Genomic DNA, 17,661 nt, shown 5'->3' on the forward strand with positions numbered 1-17,661 from the left:
TGTAAAGAATTATGCATGACAAATTTGGAGTTTCTTTTCCTAGACTCTAAAAACCTTGACATTGCATAATCTTTCATTTAAAAATAAGAATAACCTGTATATGCCTTGTGATTTCCAGAAGTGCATCTGTGAATGAAGACAGATTGGATATTGAGAAACAATGAAATTTGAAGGCTTCTTAAATTATTCTCGGAGGAAGCATCCCTTAAGAGGAGTAATTTTCACAATGAATAGCTCTTTAGAAACAGAAGCGGAATTTTGAGAATGTTCTCATTTCATTTCTTTTTTTCTATCCTGTATAGTAATTTTCATATGTGGAAGCCAGATTCTCTAAAGTAAAAGTTTTCTTTCTTTTTTTTTTTTTTGCCTTATGACAGCTGGGGAAAGTTCTACGGAGTCCTTTTATGAAGTTTGTGGCACACGCTGCTTCTTTCATCATCTTCCTAGGCCTGCTTGTGTTCAATGCCTCAGACAGATTTGAAGGCATCACCACGTTGCCAAATATCACTGTTATTGACTATCCCAAACAGATCTTCAGGGTGAAAACTACCCAGTTCACTTGGACAGAAATGCTAATTATGGTCTGGGTTCTCGGTAAGCCTTTTATGTCTTTTAATTTTTACCAAAAATAATGTCAGTGTAACGACTGCCATTTTATATTTATCTTATTTTTAATGATTTTTATTTTTTCCGTTATAGTTGGTTCACAGTGTTCTCCATTTTCTATGTAAAATGTAATTGTCAGAGTTCCCATCGTGGCTCAGCAGTTAACGAATCTGACTAGCATCCATGAGGAACGCGGGTTCGATCCCTGGCCTGCTCAGTTTGTTAAGGATCTGGCATTGCTGTGAGCTGTGGTGTAGGTCTCAGGCAGAGCTGGATCCCATGTTGCTGTGGCTGTGGTGTAGGTTAGCGGTTACAGCTCTGATTGGACCCCTAGCCTGGGAACCTCTCTATGCCTCGGGTGCAGCTCTGAAAAGACCCTGAAATAAATAAATAAATAAAATGAAATTATCCATTATATGGTGACAGCATCACCACTGCAAGATGAATAGCAGGTGATCAAGTAATTTGGCAGCTTGATAGTGCTGAAAGGTATCCCTTAACAGGAAAACTAAAGTTTTCAAGAATAACATGAGCTTAATTATAAATATACCATGTTTCGGAAATTGGACTTCAGTTACTGAATAAAATACACTTTTAAAAATGTGACTCACTGTGATGATCAAGTATTTATTTGAAATGCTTCCGAAATAATCCAGTGTCTATTAACTGATGTTTAAAAAACTTTCATTGCTTTAGTTCCAGAGGGGTTTTTTTAAGGAGAGTTTCCATTTTCAAAATGTTTGCTACTTCACTTCACAATAGCTCATTTTGAATAGCTATGTTAAAGTAAAAATTCTAAGTGATATGAAAAAAAATGAAAATTGGAACCAGTTTATCTAAGGGTCACTAATTCAAAGTCATTTTTATATATTCAGCCTATTTCACCCAGCGTGTTTCTTGGTATTTTCACAGTTCTTGAATTAATGGGTCATTTCTTCCCTTCATTCACTCCTGGGATCTCAACCTGGGTCAAGTAATTATTTTATTAATTTTATTTTGAGCCATTACATTTCTTTTAAAAAATCTGCAATGTTTTCCCCTTACATAGTCAGGACAAGTTGTTGGAATTTTTTGCTCTTTCCTCTCCGAACGGCATTTTCTGCTTTCAGTTTCTTCATCATGTCTTAGGGCCTCCTACGTAAGGTTTCTTCTTTTTCCAGTGACATTCCTTCAGCATGAGGCTGAAATGAGGATAGAGGGTAGAGGAGTAAAGTAAATGTCCTGGATGACTGGGAAATGGTTCTTGTTAAAAGTCTGTGGTTAGAGTTCTCTCATGGTGCAGTGGGCTAAGGATCCTGTGTCGTCACTGCAGCGGGCTGAGGGCACTGCTATAGCATGGGTTTGAACCCTGGCCTGGGAACTTCCACATGCCAGAGCATGGCAAAAAATAAATAAATAAATAAAACTAGAGTTCCCATCGTGGCTCAGTGGAAATGAACCTAACATCCATGAGGACGCATGTTTGATCCCTGGTCTCGATCAGTGGGTTAAGGATCCAGCAGTGAGCTGTGGTGCAGGTCACAGACGTGGCTTGGATCTGGCCTTGCTGTAGCTGCTGGCCAGCAGCTACAGCTCCAATTTAACCCCTAGCCTGGGAACCTCCATATGCCATGCATGCAGCCCTAAAAAGACAAAAAAAAAAAAAAAGGAAAGAATCTATAGTAAGTTTCTCAATAAGGGGCTTTTTCCTCCAGTAATCACCATGATTTAATAATTAACCATTGTGATTTCATAGAGACGAATTTTCTCCTCTCCTCCAAATATTTCACTTGACCTGAAGAGTCTTCCCTGCTTATTTCCTCCCCCCGCCCCTTCTGCTCCACCCCTATAAAAGTAGCATGGTTTCTGCTGCCACATGCAGAACTATATTTCACCGAAATCTAACTTGGTGGAGTGAATCATTCCTTCAGACAAAGCCTCATCTTCCATTAGCAGCCAGGAGCCTCTGTGAGCTTTGGCCATCCTTTACAGTCCCTGGTGACATGATTTACATGGGGAGCTTTTTATAGGTGGAGACTCTTGTTGGATGAGACGGTAGTCTCTCGGTCCAGGCTCTAAAATCTCATCTGTCATCTGTGTGTCTTGTGACAGGAATGATGTGGTCTGAGTGCAAGGAGCTCTGGCTGGAAGGACCCAGGGAATACATTTTGCAGTTGTGGAATGTCCTAGACTTCGGAATGCTCTCCATCTTCATCGCAGCTTTCACGGCCAGATTCCTGGCTTTCCTTCAGGCAACAAAGGCACAGCAGTATGTGGACAGTTATGTCCAAGAGAGTGACCTCAGTGAAGTTACACTTCCACCAGAGATACAGTATTTCACTTATGGTGAGTCCTCAGCTGCACAATCCTTGTATGCTTTAGGAAGGGTATCGGAACCACGTTTTAGAAGGAAATACTTCATACATAGTATGTTTAGGATGAGATGCATGTTGAATTTCTAGAGACAGTGGAGAGAGCATGAGCTTCAGAGCTGTATAAAACTGGATGCATAGCAAAGCACTGACTCTCCCTTGCTCTGTGACTTTGTTCAAATTAGTTTACTTCTCTGTGCCTTTGTTTTCATATCTCTAAAAAGGAGCTACTGCAAGGTGGGAGAAAATTACCTTTAAGCCTAACAATGTAATTACTTTAAATATTTTTAGAACATGAAATTGTATCAATTGGGGGGAAATAGCTTGATAAGCTGCTTGATGTGGAAGATGAGTCCCTGAGAGCCTGGGTTGGAGGAGATAAAATAATAAAAGGTGCTACACTGCTCTATAGGTGAAGTGAACAAAAATTTTTGCAGAGGCAAGAAGTAGGCACTAAAGTGACCATCAGAATGTAAGCTTTGCCAAAAGGACAGAAATGCTGCAGAGGATGTTGTGCTCCTCCTCTGGGCGACTTGCGTGGGGCTCACACAAGACTCTCGAGAGTGTGAGGAGCAGGAGAACCAGGGACATCCGAGGTGAGGATGCTGATGGCCTCCTTCCCACAGCAAACCCATTGAAGCAATGTTCTCCTCCCTTCCCTAGAGGCCAAACTGGGGAACTGCAATTTAAGAGCTACAAAATCTTAAACGTGGAAAAGACTTTAGCAACTATTGTCTCTCTCATTTTACAGATAAGGAAACTCAGGCACAGAGTTTAAATGCATTTCGATTGTGGAGAATAACTCCTTTTTTTCGCTTTTTATTTGTTTTTTGATTTTTAGGGTTACACCTGAGGCAAATGGAAGTTCCCAGGTTAGGGGTTGAATTGGAGCTACAGCTACCAGCCTCCACCACAGCCGCAGCAATGCATGATCCGAGCTGCGTCTGTGACCTACACCACAGCTCACGGCAATGCCAGATCCTTAACGCGCTGAGCGAAGCCAGGGATTGAACCTATATCCTCATGGATACTAGTCGGGTTCGTTACACTGAGCCATGACGGGAACTCTCAGCACCTATTTATTTACGTTTACTCATGTCTGTCTAATGACTATCATCTGGAGGAAAATTGTGAATCTAGGCTTCATTCCTTATTATGAATTCAATCAAGTTTTTAACCTAAATCTTGGTTTCTGCATCTCTAAAAAAAATGAATGGTAGCCTCAGATCCGCCGGGTCATTGAAAGCACAGTGTCTGATACATATTAAACATCCAATAAATGTTCATTTTTGTTGCTGTAAATGTCTACAGTGCATCCATCCTTTTGGGAGTGACCCAGTTCATACAGAACTAACCACTTAGTGTTTCAGTGATCTTCCAGGGAAATGAATATCCAATAGTCTGCTTACTGAACTTACCAAGTGACCTCGAAAGGGGTATTAGGGGTCCTCATTTAGACTCTGTCTCCAAGATTTTTGCACCCTCAACAGCATTTTACACTTTCCAGGAACCAGCTATATTGCTTAGACATCACATTGACAGCAGCATTGTGATTCAGTGACATTCTCACTTCTTGTAATATGACATTTTACTCATGCAAACTGCTAGTTGAATTAGCTTCACCATGAAGTACGGAGAAGATTTGTGCCAGCTGAGCCCACAGGATGATAACATAGCTAGCTGGTCAGTAAGTCTGGTAACTGAGAGGACAAATTCACCAAGCTGTTTTCTCATCCTGGATACAGTCTGTATCTAACGAAGTGTTTTCACCTCTTTCTTCCTCCTTTGTGCTTTTTGCTACTTCTGTTCAATGCGAAGTCATCTCTGTGTTTTTATAATATTTCCTCTGTTAAAAGAAACCATATCAATGTAGAATTCATATGTTTTGGGTTTAATGTGAAAAATCATGCCTGGATAGTAGAGTAGTTTGAGTTCTCTTTTGGCGCAGTGGGTTAAGGATCTGGCATTGTCACTGCAACAGCTTGGGTCACTGCTGTGGCAGGGGTTTGATTCCTGGCCCAGGAAATTCCACATGATGTGAGTGCAGCCAAAAAAAAATGTATATGAAATGTAGAGTAGATTCAAGGGAGATAATAACCACCTTCCTACAAGACAGAGTCTACTTAAGGTATTTTGCATAGTTAGCAATGATCAGGAAGTTCCAGTTTTAATCTCTCTCTCCTTTCTTGTAGCCCGAGATAAATGGCTTCCTTCTGACCCTCAAATCATATCTGAGGGCCTCTATGCCATAGCTGTTGTGCTCAGCTTTTCTCGGATTGCCTACATCCTCCCCGCGAATGAGAGCTTCGGCCCCTTGCAGATCTCTCTTGGAAGGACTGTGAAGGACATATTCAAGTTCATGGTCCTCTTTATTATGGTGTTTCTTGCCTTTATGATTGGCATGTTCATACTGTATTCTTACTACCTTGGGGCTAAAGTAAATGCTGCTTTTACCACGTAAGTAAAACATTTTACCCAAAAAAGTATGATGAAGGGAAGTTCTAACACGTCTAGATGAAGCACAAAAACTTTTTGAACGATTGTAATAAAGTTGCTTTTAAGAGCAGAAAAAAAATCCATTGAAAACAGTGCTTAAAATAACAAATGCTGGCAAGGATGTGGGGAAAAGGGAATCTTTGTACACTGTTGGTGGGAATGTAGCTTGGTGCAGCCACTGTGGGAAACAGTGTGGAGGTTCATCAAAAAACCAAAAATAGAACTACCATATAACCCAGCAATTCCAGTCCTGGGTATACACCTGAAAAAAAATAAAAGCACTAATTTCAAAAGATACCTGTACCCCAATATTCATAGATGGATTATTTATATTTGCCAAGATATGGAAGCAGCCCAGGTGTCCATCAACAGATGAATGGATACAGAAGATGTGGGATGTATATATATATATATATACACACACACACATATATAAAACATTCCAAAATATAATATGGAATATTATTCACCTTAAAAAAGAACAAAATTTTGCTATTTGCGGCAACATGGATGGACTTGGAGGGGCCATTCTGCTAAGTGAAATAAGTCAGACAGAGGAAGACAAATACTGAGTGATATCACTTATATGTGGAATCTAAATACAATAAACTAGTGACTATAACAAAAAACAAGCAGACTCACATATATAAAGAGCAAACTAGTGGTTACCTGAGGGGGATAGAGGGATAGTATATGGGAGGGGGAATGGGGAGCACAAACTGTTGGGTGTAAGGTGGGCTCAAGGATGTGTTGTACAGCACAGGGAATACAACCGATATTTGGTAATAACTGTAAATGGAGTGTAATCTTTAAAAAATGTGTAAAATTTTTTAATTGTATAAAAAACTTAAATAAAAATAGTGCTTCAGATAGAATAGCCTAGTGGTCATCAGTGGGGAGAGGAAAGTGAGGGAGGCAGGGCAGGGTAGGTAGAAACTACTGTGTATGAAATAAATAAGCTATAAAGATGTATTGTACAGTACAGGGAATATAGCCAGTAGTTTGTAATAGCTATAAATGGAGTACACACCTGAAACATATAATGTACATCAGCTATACCTCAAAAAAAAAAAAAAAAGTTAAAGGATGGAGAAAACTTTAAAAAAAAAAACAAAAACAAAAACACAAAAAACCCCCAGTGCTTATGTGTGATTATAAAGGCTCCAAAGGCTCAACTCTTTTTAAGTTTAGTGAATGTTTGACCACAGGATGGATCGAAATTCGGTAAAATCCTATACAAAACTGGCTATTTTAGGGGACTTGGGTAACAAATGTTTAATACTGGATGTCTCTTACATTATGTATGACATTAAATTTAGTTTCATCATGTTGCAGCCATTACTATTATTTCAGAAAGGAAGCATCAGCCTTTATTTGAACGTATCATTAATCAGTACAGGGAGCTGAGGAAGAAGAAATTCTAGCTAAGTGTTGTGCAGCCTCATGCAGGAGTAACCCCTCCTTCCTAGGGTCATACTACCCGGCCCTGGGGGCTCCCTGTGCCCACAGAGTCTTCCTCCAGGAAGCTTCCTTAGCCTCCGCTCTTTCTGTCCCCTCAGCATGGAGGGGTCTGCTCCACCCTTTGCTGCTCAGTGGTCAGAAGTCCTCCCTGCCTCCCCCAGTACCCCTTGTTCCCTCCGATACCACATCTGGAAACAAACCGGACCTCCAATACGTTCCCTGTAGACTAGAATATCAAGCCCTTCCAGGCATCTAAATTGTTTTGAAATGAATTTTTCCAAATGGTTATCATAGAGCAGATTGTAGGAGTGAAAGAAAACTGAAACTCACTTTATTGTAATGTAAAAAAAATCTATTTGAACCCAGTGGGGGAAGAACAGAGAGAACCTGCACACACACGGTACCCGCCCTTGATTCCATGAGAGCTCCTTTTATACACCACGAGGTCTTCACTGCTGTGTGAGGACCCGGCAGCAGGATACAATGGAAAGAACATAGGTGGGGAAATCAGGCCGACCTGGATGTGATGCATGTCTGATATTTTTCTAGCTGTGGTCTGTGGTTACTTAACATTTCTCAGTGTTAGTTTCCTGCTTTTTAAAATAAGTGCAGTGAGGTTTGAATCAGGTCATTGTGAGGTTTAAGGAAGGTAATTTACCTGGAGCCTCTTGCCCACAGTAGGAGCTCAGGAACCACCAGTGTCCCTCCTTTTCATTATTCCCCTCTCCCTGCATGGATAGATCCTTGACAATCTGTATTCCCCAAACTAGAAGCGGGAAGGTTTGCAAAGGAGCAAGAGGGAGTGGAAGAATTTTGTGTTACTATTAACAGCAGGGACAAAGGAGCTCTACTTTTTCTTAGTCGTCCCTTTAGCATCTATGCTATAACATCACACAATCAATGTTTCATAGCAGAGAGTAACTCTGTAGGAACTGGAACTTTTCTATTCAACCCTCTATCCCCAGGATCTAGCACAATTTCAAGGATTAATAGATGGCCCATCAGTAATTGTTGAATGAATGGATGAATAAACTAGTGTTAAAACCTACAAATCTACAGAATTGTTTAGAATCTGTTATAAAAAATAAAAAAAAAAAGTACTGTTTTCTTAAGTCTTCCTTTGAAAACAAGGGCTTACTTTTGAACCCTCCTTTGTAATGGAATTCTAAATGTGTGATTGTTTAAGGATTATTCTCATGGTTCACCGATCAGTGATTACCACTTGGTTATATGACAAAACCAGCCAAATTCGGTTGCATAGTTCACTTAAGGGATAAAAGTAGGTAATTAGTCTGGTGAAGGCTTAAGTGCTAATTGCTGTGATAGAAGAATCAGGAAGTAAATTATGTCAATTAAGGGAAAAGAATAGGAGTCTTTCATTCTGTTGCCTTCTCTTCGCTTCCACCTCAGTATGGCTTTTAGGTAAGTAATATACACTTGTAGCGAAAAACTCATGTAGAGCCGTATCTGCAGTGAAAAACCTGTCCTCTTCCTTAGCCTTGGACCCCTGTCTCTTAGTTCTCCTTAGTTCCAGAGGCAATGGTTTCTTTTGAATTGTTTCAGAGATATTTTTGGCACAAACAGGAATATAAGTATTTGGAATTCCCTGGTGGCTCAGTGGGTTAAGGATCCAGCATTGCCACTCCTGTGGTGCAAGTTCTGTCCCTGGCCTGGGAACTTCCTCATGCCATGGACACAGCCAAAAACAAAACAAAACAAAACAAAATAAGACCCTAATAAGAATATAAGTGTTTGTGTCCCTTCTTTTTTTATTCAAATGGTAGACTCTATTTCAAACTTGCTACATCTTGTTTTTTTGCTAGTAATATATCTTGGATATCATTTGTTTAAACACATAAAACTAGATCTGTGCATTTTTTTTCCCCAGCAGCTGCATAACAATTCATTTATAGATGTACCAGAATTATTTACCCACTCTCCTGTTGATGGATATTTTGGTAGTTTGCATTCTTCCCTCCTGCCATGCTGCAAGGAATAAGTTTGTACATAGCTTTTTTGAAGTAGGTATGTAATTTTAATCCCGACCTTGTTCTACTCTAGAAAACCTGATTTAAATTTCTAAACCTCTTACAAAATCAAACCCTAAACTTCATCCTTCTAGGAGAAAGGAATGGGTATCAGGACATGACTTCAGCTTTCCCCTGCTGAGTTCAGAGAATTTTCACTTGATAATAAATGACAAAAAAAGCTAGACATGGGCCTATTTAATCACCAGTTCCTAAAGACCTGAGAGAATAATTTCTATTAAATATTATAATGAAATAATTACATTTGGTGTGTTATGATACTTTACGATGGCATTTTACATCTGTGCAGTATTCAGACCCTAACTTGTTTTTACTTTTGACTTTTTAATAATGAAAACTTTATTTACTGTGTACCTTATTCTTTCAACAGTGTAGAAGAAAGTTTCAAGACTTTGTTTTGGTCAATATTTGGCTTGTCTGAAGTGACTTCCGTTGTGCTCAAATATGATCACAAATTCATAGAGAATATTGGATATGTTCTTTATGGAATATACAACGTAACTATGGTGGTCGTTTTACTCAACATGCTCATTGCTATGATTAATAGCTCATATCAAGAAATTGAGGTAAACCCGCTTTCTACCCACAGTGTCTATCCTTGCCTTCCCTTTCTGACAGCACACTGCATCTGCTTTTGTGCCCTGTGGTGGAGCTCCAGCTCATGTAAACAAAGAGGCATAGACCCAAGCAGTGCGTGGGCCTTTCTCTGTGTTTTCCGTCTGGATTGATGGTAATACACCTTCCAGCTTCTAGGAGCACATTAGGGGTCCCCCTGAATTACCATCACTCTGCCTTTTCTCTGGGTATATTGCTGAAGTTTTGTTTTGTTTGTTTCTAGGACCGCCCCCACAGCATATGAGGTTCCCAGGCTAGGGGTCCAATTGGAACCGCAGCCGCTGGCCTACGCCAGGGCTCATGGCAATGCTGGACCCTTAACCCACTGAGCAAGGCCAGGGATCAAACCCGCAACCTCACGGTTCCTAGTCGAATTCCTTTCTGCTGAACCATGACAGGAACTCCATTGCTGAAGTTTTGAAATTAGTAGCTGAAAGTATTGTCTGAAGGGAAATCATTCTCTCTGAGGCTAGGCCAGCCAACCATCTGAAAAATCCCGGTAAAGGAATTACTAGACATCTAGCAAACACTGATGGTGTTCTTTACGTGGTCAGAGTTTTTAGTATTCTAGAAGTCACTTTACTTTTTGTTTTGGATTGGGCTTGGTTTGGCACCTTTCTTCATCATTGCATATGTTTTCTTATGTCCTATTTAAGGTGCATGATCTTGTTAGTGCTTTATTGTTTGTCAAGTCCACAGAGTCTCTGTGTTTTAGAAACACCTGAGACAGTGTTCTCAAAGCAAAGGTTGGGTCCTCCAGAAATGAGAACTATGGTCTCTGAATACCTGCATGGGAGTGGTAAAGGCAGACTGGACAGTGGGAAATGACTGCATCCACTTGGTCCCCCGCCCCCACCCCCCAGAGACCAGCTGCTTTTCACATCTTCTCTCCATTCTTTTTTTTTTCTGTCTTTTTGTCTTTTTATCTTTTTAGAGCCATACCTGCAGCACATGGAGGTTCCCAGGCTAGGGGTCCAATTGGAGCGGTAGCCGCCAGCCTACTCCACAGCCACAGCCACAGCCACGCGTGATCCGAACTGTGTCTGTGACCAACACCACAGCTCACAGCAAGGCCAGATCCTTAACCCACTGAGCGAGGCCAGGGATGGAACCCACAAGTGCATGGTTCCTAGTTGGATTCCTTTCCTCTGTGCCACAATGGGAACTCCCTCTTCTCTCCATTCTTTCTGTCAGGGGGCAGCACTGGGGAGAAAAGGGGACTAGGCCACTGAAACACCGAAACTCCAGGTGCAATTCATCTGAATGCTGTTACCTTTCCTTTGTCCTTGGAGTATAATGTGCTGTATCAACAACCTGGCTTGGATGAGAAGTGGGGAATTGTTGTTGAATATGCAGAATTGGAGGGGGTGTGGAGGGAAGGAAAAATCAATCTTTTCATCCTTCCTTGACCCTGACTTTTTCTTGTATTTTTGCTTTGTTTTTAGATGGGGGACAGGAAATTCTGTTTAAATTTCAATGGATACAGGCATATGGAAGAGAATAATTTAAAAATGAGTATCAGGAGTTCCCATTGTGGCTCAGTGGGTTAAGAACCCAACTAGTGTCCATGAGAATGTGGATTCAATCCCTAGCCTTACTCAGGGGATTAAGGATCCGGCATTGCTGCAAACTATGGCATAGGTCACAGATACAGCTTGGATCGGGCATGGCTATGGCATAGGCTGGCTGGGGCTGGGGCCAGCAGCTGCAGCTCTGATTCAACTCCTAACCTGGGAACTTCCATATGCTGCAAGTTCGGCCCTTAAAAATAGATAAATAAATATCATAAAAGTGATACTTAGAATTTTATGCAAGCCAGTAGAGATTCTATACAGATAAATGTGTATATCCCACTTTTCCCTTTTAAAAGCATCATTTAGGTTCCTTGTAAGACTCTAATGGAATCATTGACTAGAGTATTTAGTTTTTAAAATCAGCTGTTACTTTTTTTTTTCTATTTTTATGACACAGGATGACAGTGACGTAGAATGGAAATTTGCACGCTCAAAACTTTGGTTATCTTATTTTGATGATGGAAAGACATTACCTCCACCTTTCAGTCTAGTTCCTAGTCCAAAGTCATTTGTTTATTTCATCATGAGGATTATTAACTTTTCCAAATGCAGAAGGAGAAGGCTACAGAAGGATATAGAAATGGGAATGGGTAACTCAAAGTCCAGGGTAGGTATCGAAAACTTACTGAGACCTGAAGAAAATGTTTTGTCTTTCTCCTTGTCTTTTGATGTGTGTTTCAGTAATTTTTATGTGTGAACTTAGAGGATGTTGAAAGTAACTGTCCATTCCATAATCTTTCATAGACTAATACTTAATATCTTCATAATGTTTCAGTAAGTCACTTAGTCTATGCCTTGCTTTTGGTCAATTTCATGTAAACTACCAAATTAAAAATAAACCAGCAAAAACTTCTTTAATTTGTTAAAAGTAAATAGAAAAGTTATTATTAGAAAACGCTGGGTTTTTTGTGTGTGTGTTCCATGCTTCTCAACTGTATTCTGAAGTTAAATAGTTCTGACCTCACATTTTTCTCTTAGTTGTTCACCACCAACACATTCTTATTTGTAGAAACAGTTTATTAGGCTAAATAGTCTTTTTTTCCTTTAATATTATAAAATTGACACAGGCTTAAGAGCACCCTCAAATATTAACCCATGAATATGCCCCTTTATAAATAATCAAGAATTGTTGGTTTTTGAGTTGTCCTGGTTGAGTCATACTTTGATTTTAACAAAGGTGAGTTTCATGTTAGCACTTTACTATCATGAACTTAATTTTCAAAGATAGAATTGGTATAGGAGACAGAAGGATGGGCAGAACTTCAAATAATAGGGAGAGAAACAGGAGCAAATGTATGGGGTTAAAATATAAATTTTGCCTAAAGTTGTGAAAATGATCTGTAGCTATAATAGCCTGGGAGCTCACAAGATAGCAATAGTTACCTATCTATTATAACTATCTACAACTATTTATACTTATTTCCATAAAGTGCATATTTTTTTCTCCTTTTATTCTGGGGTAAAGGATTGAATTAGCACAATTTAATTTCTCACTTTTTAAAAGAGATGTGCATTTCCAAGATTTGTAATACCCAACACCTTATACTTTAGGAAGATAGCCTTTTAAACCTTGTTTGACCCGGATATGGGCTCTTAAGACAGCGTTGGCCTTGACACCCCATGATTTCAAGTAATATCTCATTGCGTACAGTGAGAAGCAGTGTAATATAAGGAAGATAGACTTGGTGTTAGACCTGGATTGGAATTCTGTCCTAAGGCTTGTTAGAAAATAACATGGTTAAATCACTTCATTACTCTGAGCCTTAATTGTCTCATCTGAAAGAGAGAAGACTTTGTAGGGTTTTATTGTGAGGATGATATGAGATGTACAAAATGCCAGCCTCAACAAATATCAGTGCCCTTCCTCATTCACAGTTTATAAAGTGCTTTGCTGTACATTTGAACCTCATGCAATGCTGTGAGGTAGGTATTATTATTATGACCATTTTATAGATAAGGCAACTGAAGCCATTAAAATAACTCACTGATGCAAGGTCACAGGAGCTTGCCAGTGTGGGGTAGTTGTGGAATTCTTGTTTTTCAGCATCAGAGGTCTGACTCTTTCTGCTCCACCTGGCTGCCTCCTGCTCAGCGGCTGTGGCTCTGGCATGGTTACTGCCCCATGTACTTCCCATGGGCTGTGTTTTCAGCCTTAGCTTAGCTGGTCCCTTAATGGGGTTGGGCTCTAATTGCCATCCTGGGCAACTCCCGCTACAGCTGAGATGGACTTTGTGTTGAAGTTGCTTTGTTTTTTTCGGGATTGATTATCATTCTCTGGGGCTTTATTATTTAAAAAGGAAGTTGTTCAAACACAGGAACTCATATCTCCTGCACCTCACACCTGTAAATTTTCTTTCTGTAGGCAACGGGTTTCACTGATTTCTGACTTCTTTCCTGACATTGTCATAATGTAGAAGAGAAACACTAACAGGTTGAGAAGAGCACATTCTGATGACCTGTTACCTAGACCCCTGTGAAAGGAAGGAAAGGAAAGGAAAAAGAAAAGGCAACTTGCTCATAGGGATTTGAGAGGAGCAGATGTGCTCCATTTAGGCGGTCCTCTCCTGCCAATCTTTCACTGACAGGAAGAAAAGCTTTCCTCAGAGAGGCTGTTGGAAACAGGCAAAAGACTGAGCACTGACCACTCAGGAGCCTTGCTGCTCAGCTTGCCAGTTTCCCCATATCTGGTTAAACACTGCCATTTTGATTCTATTTTTAAAATTGTACGTGGAGCTCTTTTAAGCTCTTTAATATCATTAATATTCATAGATACTTTCTGTGTAGTGAATTGAGTAAAAATTTGGAGAAATTACATGTTTCTGGTTTTTTTAGAAGACAGGAAAAGCTTTAACGTTTGCAGCTAACCTCGGTCAACACTGACCTCTAGTGGCCAATAGGAAAGTTAACCTTGTTAGCCAAGGTTTTCTCCAGCCACAATTGAAAGACAAAATCAGGCCGACCTTTGCCTATAAGTGCCACCTTCTTCCTCCCTAGTATCCTGTACCTTTCTGAGTGATGATGGTGGGAAGAAAGGTGGTGGGGTGAATACATAGTTTTGTATAAATGTCCCTTCCTTTGAATTACACCTTATAGGTAACAGCAAATACAATGCAGACCCCACTCACATATGGGAGGGGTAGACAGTAAAAACGTTCTCCTTCTGTTTTCTGTTCCTACCCACTCAAAAGTGAAACCTTAAAAAAGAGAAAAGAAAATCAAAAATTTTTGGAATATTCTCTCCAAAGTGGTGAACCTGGCACAGTATAATACCAAGATATTTAGGAAGATGTGTTATTTTGGCTGATGTTTTAGAATTACAAAACACCGGATGATACCACCTGAACTTGTAGTGTTTCTGCTTAAGTGGAGGAGAGGAACGCAGGCCCAGGAGCAGTCAGAGTTGCTTCTGTGCATCTTCTACCTTCTAGATGCCATGAAGATGTTTTAATAAAGTATATAAGGACCCCAGGAACAATTATGTTTAGCATAAGCCAACTTTTAAAAATATTTTTTCCACTAAACAGTTCTATTACACTACATCTTGCTAACATTTTAATCATCATGAGCATGTTGCTCATGTTAGTATTTGCCTTTGGAAATAATATGAAGTCACTTGTAAAACTCAACTTCCACAAAATGTCCCTCAGAAATGTTGACTTCAGAAATGTTAGCCAAGAGGATAAAGTAGATTATATTATGCTTTCCAAATAAATGTATTCTAATTTACTAGGTTAATTGTATTTTTTCCTAGTTAAACCTCTTCACTCAGTCTAACTCAAGAGTTTTTGAATCACACAGTTTTAACAGCATTCTCAATCAGCCAACACGTTATCAGGTAAGCATTCATTAGACATATTTCTTTGTCTATATGTAGTTGCTCATATGTGTCTGTGTTTGTGTGTATGTGAAGGGTGAGTAGAATTATATTTTTAAGATGTGCTATGAGGGCAGAATAGAACAGAGAAAATGATACTTAGTTGGAGGGAACTTTTGAAATCAGACTCCAAGTTCTTCATTTTTTGTTATTTTGGCTTTGGTTGAGGAAGAAGAGTTCCTTTTGTGATCTTGAAAGCAAAGTGTTGCCACAATTTCAAAAGAACACTTTTTTCATGTACCTTGAGCTGGAGAAAGCACTGAGAGCTATGTCATCTGGGAAAATAATGCTCTCACAGTGAAAAAACAAAAACAAAAACAAAAACCTGGTACATTTCTTCAGATAATCTGTTTCTCAGATGGAATCTTGGGCTACACTGTTGCATCAGTACTGCTTTAAAATATCTGTTAAGTTTGGATATTGGATGTGACATTTCAACACTATTTTTCAACACAGAGGAGGTCGTAGCCCTTCCCATCTGGTTGATCATTTTGACTACCAAATCTTTAGATTTCTGATGAGTACAAAATCACAAGAATGAGGATCAAAGAATTTGTAATGTGTGGTAATGTCATTTAATGGACATAGTCTTCTTCATAGGATAGTCTTCTTCATAGGATTTTCTCGGAAGCAGCAAACTATGCAAAATTGCTTCATGTACTGATTGTCAAAGCCTTACTTTGTAATGGTTACATTATATTCCATTATATGATTGTATTTCATTTATCAGCCCTCTATTGATAGAAATAGAGGATATTGCCAATATTTAGCAAGCAATACTGCAGTAAGTGACCTTGTATACATGATATTTGTAATGTGAAAATCTACAGAATTGTCTGGTTAAAGTATATACGCATTTTAATTTTTTAGCTGTTATCAAACTGATTTTGATGGAGCTTATAACAGTTTATATTCTTAACAATAAATGTACGAGAGTGCCCATTTCCTCCTTAATTTACCAATGGTATGTTACCAAAAGTCTTTGTCTTGGTCAAATTGATGGGTGACAAGAGTACCACAGTGTAGTTTTACTTTGCATTCTTCATAATGAGTGAATTTGACCATCTTTTTATGTTTAGTGTTCTATGTGCTTAAGACCTAATACTTACTTACTTTTCTTGATAGGCTCTTTGTAATAAATTAGGAATTCTTTTAAGAATTAAGAAATTAATTCTTTTAAGAACTAAGAATTATTTTAAGAAAATCAGCCCTCTGGAGTTCCCATCGTGGTGCAGCGGAAATGAAACTGACTAGGAACCATGAGGTTGCGGGTTCCATCCCCGGCTTTGCTCAGCGGATTAAGGATCCTGCATTGCTGTGATCAGCGTTGCTGTGAGCTGTGGTATAGGTCGCAGATGTGGATCAGATCCTGTGTTGCTGTAGCTGTGGTGTAGGCCAGCAGCTGTATGTCTCATTGGACCCCTAGCCTGGGAACCTCCATATTTTTTGCCCTAAAAATAAAAAAAAAGAAAAAATAATATCAGCCCTTTGCCTGTATTTTGAGTTGAAAAATTTTCCCCCATTTTGCTGCGTGTCTTTAAAATTTATGGATATTTTTTCCCCGACTTTTAAAATATTTGTTTAGTCAAATTTACAAACTTTTTAGGGCTTCAGATTTTGTGTCCTATTTCAAAAGCTCCTCTCCCATGTGTGGATATTTAAGAAATTTTTTATCCAAATTTCCCTTGGTACTCTCATGGATTCACTTTTTACCTGATAATATTTAATCTGCATAGAACACATTTTGAGGAGTTCCCATTATGGCTCAGTGGTTTAAGAACCTGACATAGTGTCCATGAGGTTGCAGGTTCAATCTCTGGCCTCGCTCGGTGGGTTAAGGGTCTGGTGTTGCTGCAAGCTGAGGCATAGGTCTCAGATGCAGCTTGGATCTGGCGTTGCTTTGGCTGTGATGTAGGCCTGCAGCTGCAGCTCTGATTCTACCCTGGCCCAGAAACTTACATATGCTGCAGGTGCAGCCCTAAAAAGAAAAAAAAAAAAGAATATATATTGATGCAAAGTGTAGGTGGTAATCCATTTTTTTCCCATATGATTATATAGCTGGGTGTGTTAAATAATTTATCTTTTCTATTATTTTAAAATATCACCTGCATCATTTACTGAATTCCCATATCTACTTCAATTTATTTCTTGACTTTCAATATGCTGTAGAACCACATTGTTTTAATTATTATAGTTTAAAAGAAAATCAAACAAAATACACAGACACACATATGTATATCCTTACTTCAAGACTCCTATTTTGCATAATTTTCCTGGTTATTCTTTCTCATTTGTTTTTCTATTGAAATTTTAGAGACAGCTTCTCTAGTTTGCAAAATATTCTGTTGATATTTCTATTTTGTTTGTGTTAAGTAGAATTGACATCTTTATAACATTGTGTCTTCCTTTTCAAGAACATTATATACCTTTCCATTTGCTCAGATCTTCATTGGTATACTTAGTTTAGTTTTATTTAATTTATTTTTTTGCTTTTCAGGGCTGCAGGAAAGTTCCCAGGGGAGGGGTCAAATCAGAGCTACAGCTGCCGAGTTATGCCACAGCCACAGCAAGATCAGAGCCAGTGTCTGCAGCCTACACCACAACTCACAGTAATGCCAGATCCTTAACCCACTGAA

At 39.2% G+C, this 17,661-nt stretch overlaps 1 protein-coding gene across 1 annotated transcript in view; it reads left to right on the forward strand.

Moving 5' to 3' along the window:
• The window catches only part of TRPC3 (transient receptor potential cation channel subfamily C member 3), a 78,573-nt gene that overhangs the window by 40,536 nt on the left and 20,376 nt on the right, over positions 1–17,661 (forward strand). Inside the window, exons 5-10 of the mRNA XM_047799157.1 lie at positions 378–594; positions 2,698–2,931; positions 5,150–5,414; positions 9,333–9,528; positions 11,549–11,758; positions 14,903–14,986. Coding sequence (XP_047655113.1) covers positions 378–594; positions 2,698–2,931; positions 5,150–5,414; positions 9,333–9,528; positions 11,549–11,758; positions 14,903–14,986 — 1,206 coding nt within the window. The remainder of the gene's footprint in view (positions 1–377; positions 595–2,697; positions 2,932–5,149; positions 5,415–9,332; positions 9,529–11,548; positions 11,759–14,902; positions 14,987–17,661) is intronic.

The sequence above is a fragment of the Phacochoerus africanus genome, chromosome 10 (genome assembly GCF_016906955.1).
Source record: "Phacochoerus africanus isolate WHEZ1 chromosome 10, ROS_Pafr_v1, whole genome shotgun sequence".
NCBI classification, from domain to species: domain Eukaryota; kingdom Metazoa; phylum Chordata; class Mammalia; order Artiodactyla; family Suidae; genus Phacochoerus; species Phacochoerus africanus.